At 41.2% G+C, this 24,086-nt stretch overlaps 2 protein-coding genes across 2 annotated transcripts in view; one reads left to right on the top strand and one right to left on the bottom strand.

Moving 5' to 3' along the window:
* The window catches only part of LOC133655524 (cyclin-dependent kinase 2), a 32,442-nt gene extending 16,016 nt beyond the window's left edge, over positions 1-16,426 (top strand). The window contains exons 6-7 of the mRNA XM_062055771.1: positions 9,381-9,584; positions 15,843-16,426. Coding sequence (XP_061911755.1) covers positions 9,381-9,584; positions 15,843-15,947 — 309 coding nt within the window. The 3' untranslated portion in view covers positions 15,948-16,426. The remainder of the gene's footprint in view (positions 1-9,380; positions 9,585-15,842) is intronic.
* A 5,475-nt stretch (positions 16,427-21,901) lies between these two features.
* Positions 21,902-24,086, bottom strand: part of LOC133655510 (olfactomedin-like protein 3A) — a 15,734-nt gene continuing 13,549 nt past the window's right edge. The window contains exon 3 of the mRNA XM_062055748.1: positions 21,902-22,759. Within this exon, the coding sequence (XP_061911732.1) occupies positions 21,975-22,759 (785 nt within the window). The 3' untranslated portion in view covers positions 21,902-21,974. The remainder of the gene's footprint in view (positions 22,760-24,086) is intronic.

Below are 24,086 nucleotides of genomic sequence, written 5' to 3'. Positions count from 1 at the left end.
CCGTCAGAGTAAGCTGTGTGGCTGATGAGTAACTATGCTTTGCTGTCTCCTGTGTGTGCGAGTAATAACAACATGCAACATGTGGCTGGACTGGCATGCTGTATGTAAATGCTATAGAGGACAATTACTGCAGTGCAATTAGGGCACGCCCTTTATTTAGTAATTAGAGTGTAAATAGGATTATTTTTTCCCTGGAAGTTATCTAGGAGAGACACTGAGATCCATAAACCTCCTGGGAAAATCGGGGGGGTCGGCATGTATGTAGCTGAGCCGCATCAGAGTGGTCAAGGAGCCGCATGCGGCTCCGGAGCCGCGGGTTCATCAAGTACCACCATAATGATAACATTAAAGAACAGTAGTGTAGTAGACCTAAGTAGTCATCAAGTACCACCATAATGATAACATTAAAGAACAGTAGTGTAGTAGACCTAAGTAGTCATCAAGTACCACCATAATGACAACATTAAAATATAGTAGTGTAGTAGACCTAAGTATTCATCATGTACCACCATAATGACAACATTAAAATACAGTAGTGTAGTAGACCTAAGTATTCATCAAGTACCACCATAATGACAACATTAAAGTACAGTAGTGTAGTATTCTTACTTACTAAACCGTCCCGTGTTTGATGTTTGTAGGAGTGTTTTCATGCATGTTTTTTACGTAAACTCACTAAAACGTCACCGTGAAGTTATTGAGTCTGTTTAGCTGATTCGAGTAGCTGATTGTTGTGCTAACGTGCGCAGCTAGTGGGTCCATGATGATGACTTCTGTTTTGTTTGATCAACCATTTTACTGCCGTGTTACAGACACCGTTTGGAAACAAAAATATTTTGTACCGGTATATACTGTATCTCGTATATGGTCCGGTGCGGCTAATATATGGAAAATGTTTTTTTAATTCTAAAATTAATCGATTGTTTATTAATATTATTTGAAAAGGGTTTGGCAAATCTCCTGATTCAATGTCAGTGTTGTATTGAGCAGAATAATGCCTGGATGTGTTACCGTGGGTCAGTGACTCTCAAGCTGTGGTCCGAGCTCCATTTAGTGGTACGCCAGAGAATCACTTGGTTAAAATACCGCTATTTATTTGCCTACATTCGAACGCAGTTCACTGTTCAAACTGTGTGTAATGTTACAGTTGCCAAAAATATTAAATATGCCGTATTTCTGGACTATAGAGCACACCGTTATATAAGCCGCACCAACTACATTTTAGAAGAAAAAAATATTTTTCCATTTATTAGTTATTTACACAGAAATATTTTGTAAATGTTCCTTTACATGCCTTAATTGTTTCCAAACGGCTGATCAAACAAAACAGAAGTCATCCTCATGGATCCATTAACTGCGCAAGCTAGCTCTCCAATCAGCTAAACAGACTCAATAACTCCACGGTGACGTTTTGAGGAATTTACTGAGGAATTTGTAAAACTGAAACAATAAAAAATGTCATTGTAAAATACTAACGCAGACACTCGTAAGTGTTTTGACACATTAGCTACACTACATTACAATAGCACGTACAAATATGCATTATAACACTCCTATAGACATCACACATGGGAACGTTTGGGACCGCAAACAGGTCTAATCTGGCCCGCGGCCCGCAAGATCAGTTTGCTAAATATAAAAATTTGTTGCATTTTTTATAAAAGAAAGTGATGTTCTAAATGTGTCAACTGGATGTCGCAACAGCAATTCAAGTGTAACCCACGTCACACATGACAGTTTTAAAAGATGACGTGTCAGCTAACTTTAAGTTCCCTCTGAATTGGCTGCCGCTACGCCAATCAACACAGGTGCAAGCAATCAGTTGCTCCTGTTGTGGCTGGCGGCAGATACATTATTTTATTGTAAATTCTCCACTCAACAGATAACATAACGAAACGTAAGATGCAAAGACTTAAGTCAGATCGACCATCACCTTTTTAGTTAGTTCCGTGCAGTGCTTTTAATTGGTGGAATGCATGATGCGCACCCTGAACTCCATTGTAAAAATGTGTGTTTATTCATTTGTTGTTTGTTCATTTTTATTTCATACTTTAGATTGGTTAAGTTTGTAGTGATGTTACCTTGATGGTGTCATTTGGATAGTTTTGTTTATATTATAATTGTTATATTTGAATGATGATAAATTAATGTGCTGTGGCAGTTGCGGATGTCACCAATGTGGCAGTTTGAGGAAACACTGGGTTTCCAACATGAGAATTCAACAAGGGATTTCAAAACAGGAAGTGCTTACAGTTTAATGGCTTTGTAAAACCACTGGGACAAAGTGTAAGTTCATGGTGTTTTTGAAACTGCACCAATTCTTTTCCGCGGAATTTTCAACTAACTTGGAATGTTTTGCCAAGAGGGTTATTTGTAATATGTACATTTTCAGAATGTGTTTGTCCTATTTTTGGCCAGAGTGAGACAAAGAAAATCTGAAATTGTGTTTATTTGAAAGTTTTAATGCCATGCATGATTTTCCTCCATGCGGCCCCTGAGCTAAAATGACTTTGACACCCCTGGTTTAGTAGGTAAGAATTGTTTGGTATATTGTAAAACTTAAAAACGTCGCTTGTACTGATATATGAAGAATTCATTCAAAATGCTATGGACGGCGAGAAGACACAACGGCACTCGGGTAAAAACAACAACAAAGGACTGCTAGTAAATGGAAAGACACTGCAGCACCTGCAGTGAGCCAACTCATCCAGAAGATGGTGCCATAGCACAAACAATAAATAAAAACTAAGCAAATACACTGAATTTGCATTTCAGGGGAAAAAATGCATAAATTAGCAGCACTGTTTTACAAGCCGCAGGGTTCAAACCCCAGGAAAAAATGGTCAGAAATGTACATTTTACCCCTTCCCATACTAAATTATGTCCCATAAAATGTTTTAGTTTCTGCTGTGTCCCCCTTTGAGAGTCCTCCTGTCCATGTCTTCTAAGTTCCTCTCTTAGTTTTCTACTTTCTCTTCTGCATTTCCCGCAATGAATGATTGCATGTTCCACTGACTCTGTCACATAAGGTAAAAACACATGAAGAGGGAAACATTGAAGTAGCACAGAGCTAATGCAACCAGCTACCACTTCAGCAGCGCCTTTTTTTACATACAGCTACAAAAGTAAAACACACTGAAACACAAAAAAAATTGCAATAAATCATACACATTGCACACGGAACAGACCTGCCAAAGCAACCAGGAGAGCCGACTCCATCCAAGGCTGCCCACTAGCTCTTGGCCAATGTCCGGTACAGATGAGCAAGAATCCGTCGAGGCAGACCGAAGTGTCCGATACATGCTCATTTAACCAAGGCCCCGTGAAGCTCGTCCATCCCGACACTCAAAGCCAGCCTCACATCTCCACACAGACTCCAGTGTGGCGGGGAGCCAGCAGCTGGTCTCTGGTGCAAACATGGCCATGACCAAAAGTGCACAAAAAAAGCAGCGCAGAAGTCACAAAAGTTGCGCAGTCCCAAAGGGGCCCGATCCAAAAGGCAATAAAAAACGGTGAAAACAAGAGGAAAACATGTGTTAATCACAAATATATATATTTTTTTAACACAAACTTTGGCTTGGTTCAGGCTGTTTAAAAATATACCTACTACAGTGTTTCCCATAAACTGCCAAGATACCTGTGGCGGTGGGGGCGTGGCTATGGGCGTGGTCACCATGACATCGTCGAGTAATTTGCATAATTTACTACAATGATATGATTTTCTCTAAAAAGGCTCAAAAAATGTATACTTACTAATTAATAATAACAGTTTTGTTTTAAACGTCCATCCATCCATCCATCCATCCATTTTACAATATAATTACAACATTTTATGTACATATTTATATACAGATTTGAACAATAAGTTATTCACTGAACTATATTATATATTAATTGTGGTTCTTACAAAAAATATATCTTATAAAATATAAAAGCTAAAATGTCTCTTAAAGCTCTGCCCCTTTAATTAGTGCATACTAAATAATTTAACTTTAGGCTACTACTACAACCATATTATTTACCAGCAGCATAAAGTGAAACAGAGGCAGAGGTGTCCTGCCACAATCAGTAACAAATAAACAGAAAACAGTAGTGGTCAAATACAAAGAGAAGTATCCTACACTTCTCTTTTGTAAAGTAAATCTGAACAGCCTATATGGGCATCTACATCAACTATATGATTTGCCTGAGAAGCTGGACAGGACATAAAAAATATATATATATATTTTTTTTAATACTTGTGGCGGACGTAATTCTTTCGTGGCGGGCCGCCACAAATAAATGAATGTGTGGGAAACACTGTACTAAATATCCTGCATAAGAGACTCAAATAACTGCCGAAAATAAATCAACAATAAATGATAATGAATGTTTCTTAACTAAACTGTCAATAAAATGTCATACCTGCTCATTGGCCTTGTGGTTAGAGTGTCCGCCCTGAGATCGGTAGGTTGTGAGTTCAAACCCCGGCCGAGTCATACCAAAGACTATAAAAATGGGACCCATTACCTCCCTGCTTGGCACTCAGCATCAAGGGTTGGAATTGGGGGTTAAATCACCAAAAATGATTCCCGGCCGCGGCCACCGCTGCTGCCCACTGCTCCCCTCACCTTCCAGGCGGTGATCAAGGGTGATATGGGTCAAATGCAGAGAATAATTTCGCCACACCTAGTGTGTGTGTGAAAATCATGGGTACTTTAACTTTTTGACAATAAAATTTCATACAGCTTCACCACTTTAGTCATAATTTTTGCGCTTCAAAAAACTTCTTTATGACTGACGCTCCAGACTCCTTCTGTTTGTTTATTGTCATTACTGCCACACGTGGTGGAAAAGTGTATTACAGCTGAGTTCCACTGCAACCCACACGGACCACAGATGAGACACATTTTTTGGTGGCCCTTTAAGGCGCACTCGCCACCAATACTAAAGAAATATAGTAATGCTGCCTTAAGCTGAGTCAATCAGTAACGACTGGGATGAACGGTACTAATAATTGCGGTAAAACCCGGGACCGTTAGTATTACCCTTTTTAAATTACGATTTTCAAAAAAACTGATAAGTGCACTTCGACTAACTCAATGAGTGACAGCTTGCTAGTTTAAATGCTAACATGGAAACAAGAAACATTACGTGTTTTCGCATTAAGAAACGACATACCCCAATCTGAACTTGGGTACGCACATTGCTGTCGAGCAACTAAGATACTGTATTCAATGGTGCACATTGGACCTACGAGCTGTGTGTCTTTGATTGATTGTTCTGTACTCCGAGGAATATTACAGTGCGTTGAAGGACCGTTAAACATAGGACGCCACAACGCCCGCAATAAATAATAACAATAGATTTGATTTGTTATGCACTTTTCATTTGAATACATCTTAAAATGCTACAGGATAAACAAAGTTTTAAAATAATAAAAGCTCAGCCATTTAAGAGTTAAAATACTAAAACTAAAACACTGCAAGTGAAGCAAACACAAAATAGTGGCTTTTCTAACCGCAAGTCATTTAAAAGAACTCATTTTGTCAAACAATTTCATTGTGTGTGTATAAGTACTTTTTGAGCGTATTCAAAATACCGCAATAAAAAACATAACCGTGATCATTTTGGCCACGATAACCGTGATATGAAATCCCTAGTGGTGCCGATATTACTGTAATATTAATATTTTGGTAAATTTTGCCATTTTATGCGTGAAAAGGTTAATTTAGGACTAGAAAATTGTAGAATATGCTTTAAAAAAAGATTAGAAATATCCCCCAAAAATCCACAATTTGTTAGACTCAATATTTGAAGCGCAATGTGGCGAGGAACAGGCATGTGATTTTTCCGTCTATAGTCGGAAATCCACCTTTTTTATCTCTAAAAATATAAACATGTTTTTTTCGTACCTACGATGTGTGTTAAAATCTCGATCCGTCTCTTTGCCATACCTGCCAACAGCTACGGTTTTCCCCTAATGAGTACGGTTTTTGATAATCCAGTTGTAAAAACTACGGTTTTTCATTAAAAATTATTAACTTAAAAATGGAAGCCACGTAGCGAAGCAACTCCATGGGCAGGGGACAACATACACGGAAAACATCAATGATGATTGGTTGATTTACATATAAGAACATCCATGATTGGTTGGTTAGTTTACTATGATGAGTCACGATTGGTTAACATAGGGCGGGTCATCGAACCAGGAAGTGAAATCACAAGGCTCTGAGAGAGTCTGAGAAGAGAAGAGGGAATATTCAAGCGGGCGACTTATATATTTGAAAACTAGTGGAAAATGGCAGAGGGATAGAATCTTCTTTAGATTTTTTTTTTAAGAACACATGATTGTGGCAGACATGTTTGCTACAGTATAGCCTGTCTAAATGCTACATTTCATGTTTACTGGTGTTTTACAACAAGACAGTAGCTGACATTTTGTTCATTATTTCTACTCTTTATATGTTGACATTGACTAGTTGAATCATTTTTAATTTAATGTGTGAATGAAGCAAAGTAATGTGTAAATAATGTCAATAAGTAGATGAACCGTCTGTGGCTGTGAAGTGAACACTAGTAAGGTAGGCTGACCATATTCTGAAATCCCAAAAAGAGGACACATATATGCGTGCCAAGGCGGGCAGCACGCCAAGGCCGGGACTAGGTGAAAATTTGCCAATGATACTCGAACTTGCTTCATAAGTAATATATTTAAATAAAGCATTTTTTCTCCTATGTTGACAGTAGTGTTGGCGCTAGGAATTTTCAAAATGGGGTCCCAGGGACCCCATCAAATCATACAAATGGGGTCCCACAGTAAATTTTTGGGGTACCACTTTTTTGTAAGCGTTTTGAAAACAAATGACAAATGTATGCATTATCCTGTTATAGCTCACATTCTATGTTGTGTTTTAGAAAAAGGTTGTCACAAACGAGCTCTCACCCTGCACAGCTGTTTTGTGCTTTGTAGTGTCGATATGGGCTTGTAGATCTTTATTTGCCATAGATATATACGTTCCTGCTTTGCACACAGTGCATTCTGCTTCCCATGTGTCACGGCCAGGACCAAAACACAAATACTTTTTCCGCAAATCATCCGTGAAGTTGCATTTACTTTTCGGCATTTCTTGTTTTCATGTCTGTCTCCACTCACTAGCTCTCTCGCTCTGTGTCTCTGCCCCTCCCTCACGAATGTTTCTGCGTGCGCACCTTCACAGCTTGTTTTGTTTAACCCCTTCTTAACTTAACCCTAGAGTCTAGGGTCGGCAACCTTTATCACTCAAAGAGCCATTTTGACGAGTTTCACAAATGAAAGAAAACAATGGGAGCCTCAAAACTCTTTTGAAATTTAAAATGAAATAACACTGTATACAAAGCTTTTTTTTGCTTTGTGCTATGTTTAAACCAGGGGTCTCAGACACGCGCCCCGGCCCGCACTTTAATATGACAGTTTTAAGTTAGTGCGGCCCGCGAGATTTACATGAATGGCGTTCAACAGCGTCATAGTTGCCAATCCTCCCACTTTTCCCCGGAGACACCCGAAATTTGGGCGTGACGGCACTGCCTTCAGCGCCCTCTACAGCCTGCTTAAACAGCTTACGTGCTCGGACACATGTTGAATGCATCTTCTGCTTGCACACGAATAAGACAGCAAAGCTTACTTGGTCAGCAGCCACACAGTTTACACTGACGGTGGCTGTAAATAACAACTTCAACACTGTTACGTTACAAATATGCGCCACACTGTGAACCCACACCAAAAAAGAATGACAAATATATTTCTGGAGAACCTCCGCACCATAACACAACATAAACACAACACAACAAATACCCAGAATCCCATGCAGCCCTAACTCTCCCAGTCTACACGCCCCGCTAGCACCAAACCCCCCCACACATCACCCCCCACCCCCTCCCTCCCTCCGTGCGTCGGTTGAGGTTAGAGACTTAGGGCTGCATGGGATTCTGGGTATTTGTTGTGTTGTGTTTATGTTGTGTTACGGTGCGGAGGTTCTCCAGAAATGTATTTGTCATTCTTTTTTGGTGTGGGTTCACAGTGTGGCGCATATTTGTAACGTAACAGTGTTAAAGTTGTTATATACGACCACCGTCAGTGTAAGCTGTGTGGCTGTTGACCAAGTATGCCTTGCTGTCTCCCACGAGTGCAAATTAAAGCTTCATACAACATGAGGCCGGACTGGCATGCTGTTTGTGCAAGTAATAGAGGATAATATATGCAGTGCCATCACGGCACGCCCTTAATTTAGTTGTTAGGGGTTGCCGATCCTTGCCCAAGACGTACGTTGAAAATACACGCAACCCTAACTCAAAATGCCGGACATTTGAGGCATTTAAAAAACCCCGCCCGGACACACCCGCAAAAGAGGACATGTCCGGGGAAAAGAGGACGTATGGTCAGCCTAAGTAAGGTTGTATAAATACTGTATAGAGTAGGCTAACCCATGTGGTTCCTGTGGATGTGAACACAATTACTGTAGCGACTAAATAACACAGTGACCGAAACATACATCGTAATGTGTAAATAATGTCAATAACTAGATGAACCATCTGTTGATGTGAAGTGAACACTAGTAAGGTTGTAAATACTGTATAGAGTAGGCTAACCCATGTGGTTCCTGTGGATGTGAACACAATTACTGTAGTGACTAAATAACATAGTGACTGAAACCGACATAGTAATGTGTAAATAATGTCAATAACTAGATGAACCATCTGTGGATGTGAAGTGAACACTAGTAAGGTTGTAAATACTGTATAGTGTAGGCTAACACACGTTGTAATTACTGTAGTGACTAAATAACACAGAGACTGAAACAGACATAGTGATTCATTTGGATGAATGGGCTATGTATTTATGTCAACTTTGTTGCTCATTTTTCAATTATTTAAACACTAAATAATCTTTAAATGGTGCTTTTTGTGCTAATTTTTGTATGTTCAATTGCTGAAAAAACAGGATCTTCAGGGGGCTGGGGCTCATTTTCAGTATTTTTAATAGGGTCAAATCACATGCCTGGAGGAAGGACTGTTGAATCATTGATGCTTGTGTAGGAAAACAATCTTTGAATGACATCTTCCATCACGTGTGCGTCATCATCCCCACAAGAACGTAATTTGTTTAGTATATGGGATTTTGCTCTTTCCATCTTGTTCACATTTTCCGACCGCTCCATTTGCCAGCTTTAAATTAATCTGAGTTGACCCTGACTTAGTTTTTCCATTGACTGTGGTTAAACTAAGCCTGCTGTCTCAACCCCCTGGGTTAAGCATTTAAGTGGATGTCTTCCAACCTCCCCCCATCTTTTTGAGAAAGATACTGAATACCCACATTCGAATTTCCCCACTCTGGGCCAGTAAGAAAATGCCATCTTCTTCAGATCACCAGGAGGGCGCTGTTCCCCGGCGACTCCGAGATCGACCAGCTATTCCGAATCTTCCGCACTCTGGGAACCCCCGATGAAGCCACCTGGCCGGGAGTCACATCCATGCCCGACTACAAACCCTCCTTCCCAAAGTGGGCCCGCCAGGAACTTTCTAAAGTGGTTCCTCTCCTAGATGAGGATGGAAGAGAGCTGCTGGAAGTGAGAACATTTTCATTTTCTTGTAACTGTTTCCTTCTAACCAGGAGTATGAATCTAGTATTATTTGATTCAACTGTGGAAATATAAGTTCAAACAAGGTACATTTAATTACCATATTTTCCGGGCGATAGAGTGCGCCGTTATTTTAAGACACAACCACCAAATTTTAGAATAATTAATTATGATTACATACAGTACAGGCCAAAAGTTTGGACACACCTTCTCATTTCAATGCATTTTCTTTATTTTCATGACTATTTATGTCACTGAAGGCATCAAAACTATGACACCTGTGAAGTGAAAACCCTTTCAGGTGATTACCTCTTGAAGCTCATCGAGAGAATGCCAACAGTGTGCAAAAAAGTAATCAGAGCAAAGGGTGGCTATTTTGAAGAAACTAGAATATAAAACATGTTTTCAGTTATTTCACCTTTTTTTTGTTAAGTACATAACTCCACATGTGTTCATTCATAGTTTTGATGCCTTCAGTGACAATCTACAATGTAAATAGTCATGAAAACCCATTGAATGAGGTGTGTCCACACTTTTGGCCTGTACTGTATATTAGCCGCAGACATGTATGATGTGAACGCATTTTTTTTTTACATAGAAAGATTTGATAAATGTTAATTTACATACCAATTGGCTCACCACCCATATCAGGGGCCATAGAGGTCGGGTGTAATGTGAGCTGGGCGGCATCCGAAGGCAGAGCACTTGGCGGTCCGATCCTCGGCTACAGAAGCTAGCTCTTGGGACGTGGAACGTCACCTCGCTGGGGGGGAAGGAGCCTGAGCTAGTGCGCGAGGTGGAGAAGTTCCGGCTAGATATAGTCGGACTCACTTCGACGCACAACAAGGGCTCTGGAACCAGTTCTCTCGAGAGGGGCTGGACTCTCTTCCACTCTGGCGGTGGAGGTAATACTTCGAAGACCTCCTCAATTTCACCAACAAGTCTTCCTATGAGGAAGCAGTGCCTGGAGAATCTGTGGTGGGCTCTCCTATTTCTGGGGCTGAGGTTGCTGAGGTAGTTAAAAAGCTCCTCGGTGGCAAGGCCCCAGGGGTAGATGAGATCTGCCCGGAGTTGCTGCTCTGGATGCTGTGGGGCTGTCTTGGTTGACAAGACTCTGCAGCATCGCGTGGACATCGGGGGCAGTACCTCTGGATTAGCAGACCGGGGTGGTGGTTCCTCTCTTTAAAAAGGGGAACCGGAGGGTGTGTTCTAACTATCGTGGGATCACACTCCTCAGCCTTCCCGGTAAGGTCTATTTAGGTGTACTGTAGAGGAGGCTACGCCGGGTAGTCGAACCTCGGATTCAGGAGGAACAGTGTGGTTTTCGTTCTGGTCGTGGAACTGTGGACCAGCTCTATACTCTCGGCAGGGTCCTTGAGGGTGCATGGGAGTTTGCCCAACCAGTCTACATGTGCTTTGTGGACTTGGAGAAGGCATTCGACCGTGTCCCTCGGGAAGTCCTGTGAGGAGTGCTCAGAGAGTATGGGGTATCGGACTGTCTGATTGTGGCGGTCCGCTCCCTGTACGATCAGTGTCAGAGCTTGGTCCGCATTGTCGGCAGTAAGTCGGACACGTTTCCAGTGAGGGTTGGACTCCGCCAAGGCTGCCCTTTTATGGACAGAATTTCTAGGCCCAGTCAAGGCGTTGAGGGGATCCGGTTTGGTGGCTGCAGGATTAGGTCTCTGCTTTTTGCAGATGATGTGGTCCTGATGGCTTCATCTGGCCAGGATCTTCAGCTCTCACTGGATCGGTTCGCAGCTGAGTGTGAAGCGACTGTGATGAAAATCAGCACCTCCAAGTCCGAGTCCATGGTTCTCGCCCGGGAAAGGGTGGAGTGCCATCTCCGGGTTGCGGAGGAGACCCTGCCCCAAGTGGAGGAGTTCAAGTACCTCGGAGTCTTGTTCACGAGTGAGGGAAGAGTGGATCGTGAGATCGACAGGCGGATCGGTGCAGCGTCTTCAGTAATGCGGACGCTGTATCGATCTGTTGTGGTGAAGAAGGAGCTGAGCCGGAAGGCAAAGCTCTCAATACACCGGTCGATCTACGTTCCCATCCTCACCTATGGTCATGAGCTTTGGGTTTTGACCGAAAGGACAAGATCACGGGTACAAGCGGCCAAAATGAGTTTCCTCCGCCGGGTGGCGGGGCTCTCCCTTAGAGATAGAGTGAGAAGCTCTGTCATCCGGGAGTAGCTCAAAGTAAAGCCGCTGCTCCTCCACATCGAGAGGAGCCAGATGAGGTGGTTCGGGCATCTGGTCAGGATGCCACCCGAACGCCTCCCTAGGGAGGTGTTTAGGGCACGTCTGACCGGTATGAGGCCACGGGGAAGACCCAGGACACATTGGGAAGACTATGTCTCCCGGCTGGCCTGGGAACGCCTCGGGATCCCCCGGGAAGAGCTGGACGAAGTGGCTGGGGAGAGGGAAGTCTGGGCTTCCCTGCTTAGGCTGTTTCCCCCGCGACCCGACCTCGGATAAGCGGAAGAAGATGGATGGATGGAAGGATGGAATTTACATACCCTAATTTTTCCAAACGTGTCTGTAAAACGGCTGATCAAACAAAACAGAAGTCATCGTCATGGACCCACTAGCTGCGGAAGCTAGCTCTTCGATCAGCTAAACCGACTCAATAACTCCATGGTGACGTTTTACTGAGGTTATGTAAAAACATGCATGAAAACACTCCTACAAACATCAAACACGGGACGGTTTAGTAAGTAAGATTAGTTTTAGTTATATTGTAAAACTTACAAACGTTGCTTGAAGTGATGAATGAAGAATCCATACGAGTGGAAACGCTATGGACTGTTATACTTCCCGGTTCAAGGCACGAAAAAGGAAGAACATGCCTGGTATGTTAACGTAACATATTATGGTAAGAGTCATTCAAATAACTATAACATATAGAACATGCTATACATTTACCAAACAATCTGTCACTCCTAATCGCTAAATCCGATTAAATCTTTTACGTCTCGTCTCTTACATGAATGAGCTAAATAATATTATTTGATATTTTATGGTAATGTGTTAATAATTTCACACATAAGTCACTCCTGAGTATAAGTCGCACCCCTGGCCAAACTATGAAAAAAACTGCGACTTATAGTCTGAAAAATACGGTATATAATTTATATTTTTTTTATTTACGAAAGAGACGTTTTGAATTAAAGGGGTTTAATGATAATACAAGCATGTTTAACACATAAATTCCTTTCTTTCATGAAGACAAGAATATAAGTTGGTGTATTACCTGATTCTGATGACTTGTATTGATTGGAATCAGACCGTAGTGCTGATAACGTCCGCATTTTCAAATGAAGGAGAAAAAAAGTCCTCCTTTCTGTCCAATACCACATGAAAGTGGTTGGTTTATGGCATCTTATTGGTTTTTGCCAGCTTCCATACTCCTTTTTATACACTTTACAAGAAATACAGTAAAGGCCAATACGTTTTCTTTATTTTCGTTAGAGCTGCAGCTATCGAATATTTTAGTAATCGAGTATTCTATCAGCTATCCCAATCGATTAATCGAGTAATCGAATAAATCATATTTTTGCTTGATAAAGGTTTATAATAACAACAATAATAATAGATTTTATTTGTAAAAAGCACTTTACATTGAGTAAAAAACCTCAGTGCTACAGTGTATTACAATGAAAAGATAATTAAAAAATTATATATGTTTAATTATATATTTTAAGATGTGCCCTCAATTATTGTGTTTGGCCTAATTGTCTTTTATTTCCTAAACGCCTGCTTTCATTCTTGAAGGCTGACACGCACAGCTGAAATGCGTTGGTGGTTGATTGTGCCAATGTGTGTGTGCTAATAAAAACAGGTGCGCTCACAGCCCTATGTGCTAAGCGAAGTTCTTGTCTCGTGCGTTTTTGATGATTATTATACGGTGCTGTTTAAACGTTGGTTTCTCCACGCAAATCCGCTGAGCTGTTTTCAACCTGCCAACAATACATGAACAATATAAAAAGACAAACCACTTAATAATGACAGACAGTTTAAAATTTTAAGAATGCAATGCAGGTCATTGCATTTATTGCATGCAAAATAGTAATCAATGTTCATTTGGCCATCATAACATGTTTGAGATGAAAACACATATATTTAAATTAATTCAAAATTAATATTCCCTGAGAATGTTAAAATAAAACTATATTGTTAGTATCAAAAATAAAACAAAAGGAACAGTTTTCATTATTTCAAACATAAAAAGTGGATTAGGTAGTGCCTTTAATACTGCATTTGAAATGTGCAACTTCAGATATGGCTGACAGGAACTTGGCACACAAGTGCTACCACTGTGAACTAGAACTTGGAACGCTTACATTCTACAGAGACTATAGTGGGTGCAAGTGCAAGCTATCCAAGTAGCATGTGGTTGCATGACTTGAATAACTGCACAAATACTTTCGCGTGGTTACTAATAAAAGGCTAATTGAACATGACAGCTCAGATAGCGTTGTTGGTTTTCAACACCTTTTGGTTATCATAATGAATAACATTTATTTTACTAACACAACTTTTGCGTTTACATTTGATAATAGATGACTTAGCTCGCCTCTGGATGTCCCTCAATCGGATGCTTTCTCAACAGGTGCTGAAGCATCGAACTTGTGCTATTGTGGTATGCGAGCTCCACTTTGCAATGTTTGCATACTACTGCGTTTTCCTCCCATTATAGTGTGAAGTGTTACCACACCTTAGACAACTTTTGTCGCTTCTTAATTCCTTCGTCTTGTCCACTGCTTTCTGCGGCGTCTGCCATTGCGAGTTATGTCGACGAAAAGGTTTTCTAAACTCAAGCGTATTTAAAAGAGCGGTGTTGTGCAGTGCAAGGGGCCGTATGATCTGTGACGTAAACACGCTGTGCAATACCTAAACAGTCTGTGCGAAACGTGAGCTTTGACTACTGTTTACTAAACTAGGCAAAATGCCGTAAAAAAAACTTGACGCCTCGAGGCAGCAAAAATTCCTCTGATATATTTTGTAATCGAATTACTCAAGGAATCGTTGCAGCTCTAGTTTTCATGACTATTTACATTGTAGATTGTCACTGAAGGCATCAAAACTATGAATGAACACATGTGGAGTTATGTACTTAACTAAAAAAGGTGAAATAACTGAAAACATGTCTTATATTGTAGTTTCTTCAAAATAGCCACCCTTTGCTCTGATTACGGCTCTGTACACTCTTGACATTCTCTCAATGAGCTTCAAGCACACCTGTGAAGTAAAAACCATTTCAGGTGACTACCTCTTGAAGCTCATCGAGAGAATGCCAAGAGTGTGCGGAAAAGTAATCGGAGCAAAGGGTGGCTATTTTGAAGAAACTAGAATATAAAACATGTTTTCAGTTATTTTACCTTTTTTTGAAGTACATAACTCCACATGTGTTCATTCATAGTTCTGATGTGACAATCTACAATGTAAATAGTCATGAAAATAAAGAAAATGCATTGAATGAGAAGGTGTGTCCAAACTTTTGGCCTGTACTGTACATTGACAGTGAACTCCGTAGCTTGCTAGCTTGTGCACGCCAGCCTCTTGAGACTCTTATTTTAATAGCGCAGGCAGGATGAAGCAGCGCTTTTATGGTAAATGGTAAATGGGTTATACTTGTATAGTGCTTTTCTACCTTTTTAAGGAACTCAAAGCACTTTGACACTATTTCCACATTCACCCATTCACACACTGATGGCGGGAGCTGCCATGCAAGGCGCTAAGCAGGACCCATCAGGAGCAAGGGGGAAGTGTCTTGCTCAAGGACACAACGGACGTGACTAGGATGGTAGAAGGTGGGGATTGAAGCAGTAACCCTCAGATTGCTGGCACGGCCACTCTCCCAACTTCGCCAGGCCGTTATTGTGAAGACAGTAACTGTGCAGTCGGTCTTTAGAATTTTGACGGCAGGTACAGCGTTAGAGTCTGTTGAAATAAAAGTGTTTCTCGCCTCCCTGTCTGTCATTTTTTGTTAATACTGAGCTGGCAGCAGCCAGCGTCATCTCACGAGACCCTCGGGTGTCGTGAATGTCAATCAAGTGACGAAAGTGTCGTCTTGGTGAAGATTGATGATCGCAAATTTTTAGGGGTATTTTTTTTAATGCCTGGCTCGCAATGGACGTAATTGGCACCCCTGCTTTTGACGATTAAAAATAACAACTTCTGATTAATGTTGTCACGTTGCACCCCTCTTCTACATCGTAATGTTTGTTTGTTTTTCTCACCACAGGAAATGCTACATTACGACCCAAACAAAAGGTTATCTGCCAAAAATGCCCTCGTCCATCGATTCTTCCGCGATGTCACCATGCCTCTCCCTCACCTGAGAATCTGAATTGTGGGGGAAAAGTAGGTTGTTGTCATGACAATAAGCAATAAGTGGTTTGGTATCCGTTTGAAGGTTATTTGATATGAACAAACTGTTAAATGTTCATCTGCTTTTGTAGTCATAATAATTTGTGGTTCTTTCCAGTATTCTGCCCAGACCCTTTTTATATAAACGGAATGTTGGCTTTAGGCCTCCAAATTTAGATAGGAATCATAGCATTCGTTTTCGGGATAGTGCAAATACCAACTTTTTTATTGGTCCCGGTTTGCCGGTGAAATAACTCTGCAAAACTGAAAAAAACATTCTTTTATTTCTCATATTTGTACATACGTTGGTGATGTTTGCCTTGTATTCAGATTTTACACTTTCTCGTGTGCATTTTTTCCTCACTCTAGATTTTATTCTCCCTTTATGAATCGTTTTTATATTGCTACTGCTTCTTGACAAAAAATAAACTTGTTCATATAAGTTCATCGTTTTGACTACAGACGAGTCGGCCGTCATTTATTTGGAAACGTTTCGTGTCATTTCTGATTTTTTGGGATGTTCAAATTCATACTTGCAACTCTGAAACTAGCAAGCAAATTCATAAAAAATATTTTTAAAACGCCCATGCAACTTTTTGAAGTAATAGCCTACGTATTACTAATGTGTACCATTTCAAGTGTATTAAAAAGTTGACCACATTTTTAGTAGGACAATAACAGGATTTTTTTTTCTTTTTAATAGTTATTTTGAGGGTGTATTTCCCACTTGTACCACTAGATGGCACCAAATGAAACACTCATGTATTTGCTTATGTCAGTGGTTCTTAAACCTTTTCACCGAGTACCACCTCAGAAAACACTCGGCTCTCCAAGTACCAACATATTGACCAACATTCAAATACAGCAGCATAGTATCCATTAAAAATGTTTTTATTTAACGAGTGTATTTAATATTTTTGGGCACAGTTTGAACAGTAACACTGTTTGAATATTTATTAAGTGGTTCTTTGGTGTACCACTAGATTGAGAATGACTGGCTTATGTATAAGAAAAACGGTATATATTCAGCAAAAGTAGCTAAGAATTAGCATAGTCGGCCTAAGTATTCATTAATACAAGGCAGAGGTTTTAATTAACGAGTGTATTTAATATTTCTGGGCACAGTTTGAACAGTAACACTGTGTTTGAATATTTATTTAAGTGGTTCTTTGGTGTACCACTAGATTGAGAATGACTGGCTTATGTATAAGAAAAACGGTATATATTCAGCAAAAGTAGCTAAGAATTAGCATAGTCGGCCTACGTATTCATTAATACAAGGCAGAGGTTTTAATTAACGAGTGTATTTATATTTTTGGGCACAGTTTGAACAGTAACACTGTGTTTGAATATTTATTTAAGTGGTTCTTTGGTGTACCACTAGATTGAGAATGACTGGCTTATGTATAAGAAACATTTTAAAAATTCAGCAAAAGTAGCTAAGAATTAGCATAGTCAGCCTAAGTATTCATTAAAAACAAGGCAGAGGTTTTAATGAACGAGTGCATTTAATATTTAGAATTAAATATTTTTGGACACAGTTTGAACAGTAACACTGTGTTTGAATATTTATTTAAGTGGTTCTTTGGTGTACCACTAGACTGAGAATGACTGGCTTATTTATAGGAAAATGTTTATATATTCAGCAAAAGTAGCTAAGAAAATTGTTTTATTTTGTGAAAAACAACATCTAACCCTGATGGTTCACTAAAGGCCTCGTCGTAGAAAGGATGGGATAAAATCAAAGTAGCTCTGGTACTGAGTGTTGATGCTGTGAAATGTAGGTTTGTTGTTGTTCCAGTTGAATCATTAAACTCATATTTGCATTTCATTATAACTAAACGCTTCTTCCTTAACGAGCTGTAATCACAAACAGGCAAACAAAGTAGTCATGGAAGTGCAGCTGGTTGCCCAACGACAGGAAGTTTGGATTCCGAGGAATTGCCTGCAGATATTTAGACTCCGCCTCCACTGCAGCTCTGAAATGATGGCGTAAGTGAGGCAATGTTGTCCTGCAAAGTTCTTTGGTAAATGTCTCTAAAAGCTAAGTACAAAACCAGTGAAGTTGTCACGTTGTGTAAATGGTCAATAAAAACAGAATACAATGATTTGCAAATCCTTTTCAACTTATATTCAATTGAATAGACTGCAAAGACAAGATTATTATTATAGAGGTTTATTTGAAATAGGGACAGATACAAAAACATAGACATCTGAAACAGTTATCCAATGTTTGCATCATAGTGTTTGTAGCCAAAGCTAATTTACAACACTTGTCCCCAACAACAAACAATATTTATTGTTCACACTACAAAAATAAATAATTTTTTGCAAATAATCATTAACTTAGAATTTAATGGCAGCAACACATTGCAAAAAAGTTTTCACAGGGGCATTTTTACCACTGTGTTACATGGCCTTTCCTTTTAACAACACTTTGAGAACTGAGGAGACACATTTTTTAAGCTTTTCAGGTGGAATTCTTTCCTATTCTTGTTTGATGTACAGCTTAAGTTGTATTTTAGGCTTCATATTGCACCACACATTTTCAATGGGAGACAGGTGTGGACTACAGGCAGGCCAGTCTAGTACCCGCACTCTTTTACTATGAAGCCACGCTGTTGTAACACGTGGCTTTGCAGTTACTTGCTGAAAAAAGCAGGGGCGTCCATGATAACGTTGCTTGGATGGCAACATATGTTGCTCCAAAACCTGTATGTACCTTTCAGCATTAATGGTGCCTTCACAGATGTGTAAGTTACCCATGTCTTGGGCACTAATACACCCCCATACCTTCACAGATGCTGGCTTTTGTCACATTTTTTAAGCTTCTCAGGTGGAATTCTTTCCCATTCTTGCTTGATGTACAGCTTAAGTTGTTCAACAGTCCGGGGGTCTCCGTTGTGGTATTTTCGGCTTCATAATGTGCCACACATTTTCAATGGGAGACAGGTCTGGACTACAGGCAGGCCAGTTTAGTACCGGCACTCTTATACTACGAAGCCACGCTGTTGTAACACGTGGCTTGGCATTGTCTTGCTGAAATAAGCAGGGGCGTCCATGGTAACGTTGCTTGGATGGCAACATATGTTGCTCCAAAACCTGTATGTACCTTTCAGCATTAATGGTGCCTTCACAGATGTGTAAGTTACCCATGCCCTGGGCACTAATACACCCCCATACCATCACAGATGCTGGCTTTTCAACTTTGCGCCTAAAACAGTCCAGATGGTTATTTTCCTCTTTGGTCCACAGTTTCCAAAAAACGATTTTAAATGTGGACTCGTCAGACCACAGAACACTTTTCCACTTTGCATCAATCCATCTTAGATGAGCTCGTGCCCAGCGAAGCGTTTCTGGGTGTTGTTGATAAATGGCTTTGGCTTTGCATAGTAGAGTTTTAGGCTATGTCTACACTATGCCGGATAACCCCTTAAACTAATAATTATTTAGCCTAAGCCTCGTTTCAGCCACACTAAACCATCGTTTAAGGTTGCCCTCCTTTTTTGAGCGACGGTTTTAGATAAGCCCTGGAAGAACGGCAGCCTGGTGGGATATGTTTGTCATTGAGTGTGTTGTGTCCGAGGAACGGCAAGAGAACTTTCGAATGTCCAGGTGTGGCTGTGAATCTACTTAGTGAAAAACGTTGTCCATTTGTCGAAGGAGCGACAACGACAATGCGGGCTCCCGTGGACAAGGGAAGACTACGAAAAATAGCGAATGCATTTGGACTGGCAAAGCAGACTATCAGTTATTGTCCGCCATGTATGTCGAGCGATTACTCAACGTCTAGTTTTGTACCACATAACTATTGTGAAGCCATGAAGTAGTTGCGGCCGTCAAGTACGACCGCCAGTTTCAGCCTACAAGCGCAGTGTCCTGTTATTGTAAAATGTTCATTATCACATTGTTTACTTTCACACGTCCATTAAAGATACGATTCATGTTTGATGGCTCAGGTGTGATTCACTACAATAGTCTTAACCAGTGTTTTTCAACCTTTTTTGAGCCAAGGCACATTTTTTGCGTTGAAAAAAAATCCCGCGGCACACCACCAGCAGAAATCATTAAAAAAACGAAACTCAGTTGACAGTAAAAAGTCGTCGCAATTGTTGGACATGACTTCAAACCATAACCAAGCATGCATCAATATAGCTCTTGTCTCAAAGTAGGTGTACTGTCACCACCTGTCACATCACGACGTGACTTATTTGGAGTTTTATTTGCTGTTTTCCCGTGTGTAGTGTTTTAGTTCTTGTCTTACGTTCCTATTTTGGTGTCTTTTTCTCTTTTTTTGGTATTTTCCTGTAGCAGTTTCATGTCTTCCTTTGAGCGATATTTCCCGCATCTACTTTGTTTTAGCAATCAAGAATATTTCAGTAGTTTTTATCCTTCTTTGTGGGGACATTGTTGATTGTCATGTTCGGATGTACATTGTGGATGCCATCTTTGCTACGCATAAGTCTTTGCTGTCGTCCAGCATTCGGTTTTTGTTTACTTTGTAGCCAGTTCAGTTTTAGTTTGGTTCTGCATAGCCTTCCCTAAGCTTCAATGCCTTTTCTTAGGGGCACTCACCTTTTGTTTATTTTTGGTTTAAGTATTAGACACCTTTTTACCTGCACGCTGCCTCCCGCTGTTTCCGACATCTACAAAACAATTAACTACCGCCTGCCACCTACTGATATGGAAGAGTATTACACGGTTACTCTGCCGAGCTCTAGACAGCACCGACACTCAACAACAACACATAAATTGCAGACTGTAATTACTGGTTTGCAAAAAATATTTTTAACCCATATAGGTGAAATTAGATAAGCTCCCACGGCACACCAGACTGTATCTCACGGCACACCAGTGTGCCGCGGCACAGTGGTTGGAAAACACTGGTCTTAACAGTTGCTGATGGTGAGGCAAGCAAGGTTTACTGTTCAAAGAAATGTGGCAATAGTCTACATTGAAACACAGGGTAAGGATACACTTCCAGGTCAGAGGTGACTATGACGCGCACATGCGTACTAGGTCGCGTTGCGCCGGCGGACGGCAGGGGGTCTGAAACGACCATTGTGTGTGTGTGGACAAGGATAAGGTTAGGTGGGATTTACCCTGGATAACCTTAGTGTAGAAGGGGCCTTAACTTGCACTTACAAAGCCGGCAGCATTTCTGGGTGTTGTTGATAAATGGCTTTGGCTTTGCATAGTAGAGTTTTAACTTGCACTTACAGATGTAGCAACCAACTGTAGTTACTGACAGTGGTTTTCTGAAGTCTTCTTGAGCCCATGTGGTGATATCCTTCACACACTGATGTCGCTTTTTGATGCAGTACCGCCTGAAGCATGGAAGGCCACGGGCATTCAATGTTGGTTTTCTGCCTTGCCGCTTACGTGCAGTGATTTCTCCAGATTCTCTGAGCCTTTTGATATTACGGACCGTAGTTGGTGAAATCCCTAAATTCCTTGTAATAGCTGGTTGACAAATGTTCGACTTAAACGCATTTGTTGACAAAGTGGTGACCCTCACCCCATCCTTGTTTGTGAATGACTGAGCATTTCATGGAAGCTGCTTTTATACCCAATCATGGCACCCACTTGTTCCCAATTAGCCTGTTCACCTGTGGGATGTTCCAAATAAGTGTTTGATGAGCATTCCTCAACTTTCTCATTCTTTTTTGCCACTTGTGCCAGCTTTTTTAAAACATGTTGCAGGCATCAAATTCCAAATGAGCTAACATTTGCAAAAAAGAACAAAGTTTTCCAGTGTGAACGTTAAATATCTTGTCTTAGCAGTCTATTCAATTGAATATAAGTTGAAAATGATTTGCATATCATTGTATTCTGTTGTTATTTACCATTTATACAACGTGACAACTTCACTGGTTTTGTAACACGTTCATAATCCTTCTGTATGGCAGAAGGTTGTCAGCAGTTTAAGTTCACTAAGATGAATACAAAAGGAAAGTTGTCAATGCGGTGCGGCCAAAACTACTTCCTCTCTGGGGGTTCTAGTGTCTTAAAGCTCCAGTTTCTTCTTCATGGCCAATTTGTAGAGAATCTGGTAGCCGTCATCCCAGGCGTACAGCAGCTGCTCCAGCGGGTTGTACTTGATACTGGCGTGCGCTCCGTAGCGTTTGGGGAAGTAGACCAGCGGAGCGTCGTCGCTGCTCACCATGTCGTTGACGTCAAACACGCACTGGACACGCGAGCGTCCCGCCTGCTGTGTGTTGTAGACCACGTAAAGTGTCCCGCAGATAACGAAGGCCGCCTCCGCGTTCTCCCCGGGGCAGTTGGAGTCCCACATCTGCTGGATGTCCAGGGAGACGGCGTCTAGTTTGGCCAGGGAGATGTGCTTCTCAGCCTGACGCGTGGCGTAGATGACCCACAGGCCTTCCTCGTCCACGGCCAGGTCCACCACGGTCTCAGGGCTCAGGCCGTACACCGGAACGTGGTCCTGGACCGGGAACACTACGCTGTCCACCACCGACGGGTTCCTCAAGTCGTACTTGAGCAGGGTGACCTCGTCCGCCCGCGTGACCAGATAGGCGTGATTGTTGTAGACCACGTGGCCTGTCCCGCTCCAGGCAGAGGGAACTTTCAGCTGCCGGGACTCGGACAGGCCCTGCGAGCGTGTGAAGTCTTGCACGCTGGAAAACTCAAAGATGGTGTCTGTATCCGTCCCGTTGAAGATGAAGACCTTCCCCGAGCCCCCGCCGGTGTCTCTGGTCCACATGCCCTTGGAGCCGCCGACTCGCTTTAGGATCTTCATGGCCTTTATGGTGGAGATCATGTCGCTGCAGTCTGACGAGAGGAGAAACAAACTTTTTAGGGATGCAGGCCTCGAATTTGAACTTTTTAAGGTCAAGGCAAGTGTTGCCTAAAGGAGGGCTCATAATTTAGGGCACCAATCCAATCCACTTTATTTATATAGCACATTTATAAAAACGGAAGTTTCACAAAGTGCTGCACAGAAGTTGATTGATTGAAACTTTTATTAGTAGATTGCACAGTACAGTACATATTCCGTACAATTGACCACTAAATGGTAACACCCGAATAAGTTTTTCAACTTGTTTAAGTCGGGGTCCACGTTTATGAATTCATGGTAGATGGTTGAGACATACATACTAGGAGAGTCAGTAATATAAAACATTGAACTATAAAAAGATAAATACATAAAATACATCAGAGAAAATAAAATACACTAAAATCTGTCAGGTTCAAACACTGATGACATCTATTAAACAGACAAGAAGCAAGGAATCATGCAGAGACAGAGTTACATTTAGCTCAATGAGGAGAAACATTTTGGGCTGTACTCTTAGTTACAGATCCAACCTACGCTCTAAGGTCCAGTCCCACGTGCTCCTCTATTTATTTGGGAGGTCCCTGGTTACATCACTGAGGCTGCTTCTGAAGGAAGGGGGGTAATTTCAGCAGCCCCAGTTGGACACAATATATGATTATTCAGAAATGCAAATGTGCTGACACTCGTGATATCGCCCTGTCTCTGCTTTGTCTGCGTCACAGTACTCGATGTTCTGGACACAAACACTGATACGAGACGACTCGCAATCTTGCATTGCAAGTTGTCCCTTTGCACAGATAGAAAAGTAAAACTTCAGCACAATTGATAATAACTATAGCAACGGCCTTTAAGCATCAGAGTTGTGTGATAACTTACACATAATTATTCTAACAAAATCACACAACTCTCATGCTGGTTTGAAAGCCAAAGAGTACAAATATGTTTTAAGACGTGATTTAAAACTACTCAAAGAGGGAGCCGTCCGAATAGCAAGAGGGATGATATTCCAAAGTTTTGGAGCCACAACAGAAAATGCACGATCACCTCTGGATTTTAAATGGATTTTTGGGACGACAAGAAGAAACTGATCAGCTGACCTCAGAGACCTTGCAGGGGGTGTACATTTTTAAAGGCCTACTGAAACCCACTACTACCGACCACGCAGTCTGATAGTTTATATATCAATGATGAAATCTTAACATTGCAACACATGCCAATACAGCCGGGTTAACTTATAAAGGGCAATTTTAAATTCCCCGGGGAACTTCCGGTTGAAAACGTCTAGATATGATGACGTTTGCGCGTCAATGGTTGAAACGG

The sequence above is a fragment of the Entelurus aequoreus genome, linkage group LG01, assembly GCF_033978785.1.
Source record: "Entelurus aequoreus isolate RoL-2023_Sb linkage group LG01, RoL_Eaeq_v1.1, whole genome shotgun sequence".
NCBI classification, from domain to species: domain Eukaryota; kingdom Metazoa; phylum Chordata; class Actinopteri; order Syngnathiformes; family Syngnathidae; genus Entelurus; species Entelurus aequoreus.
The sequence above is the reverse complement of the archived record's forward strand: the minus strand, read 5'-3'. Positions and strand labels throughout refer to the sequence as shown.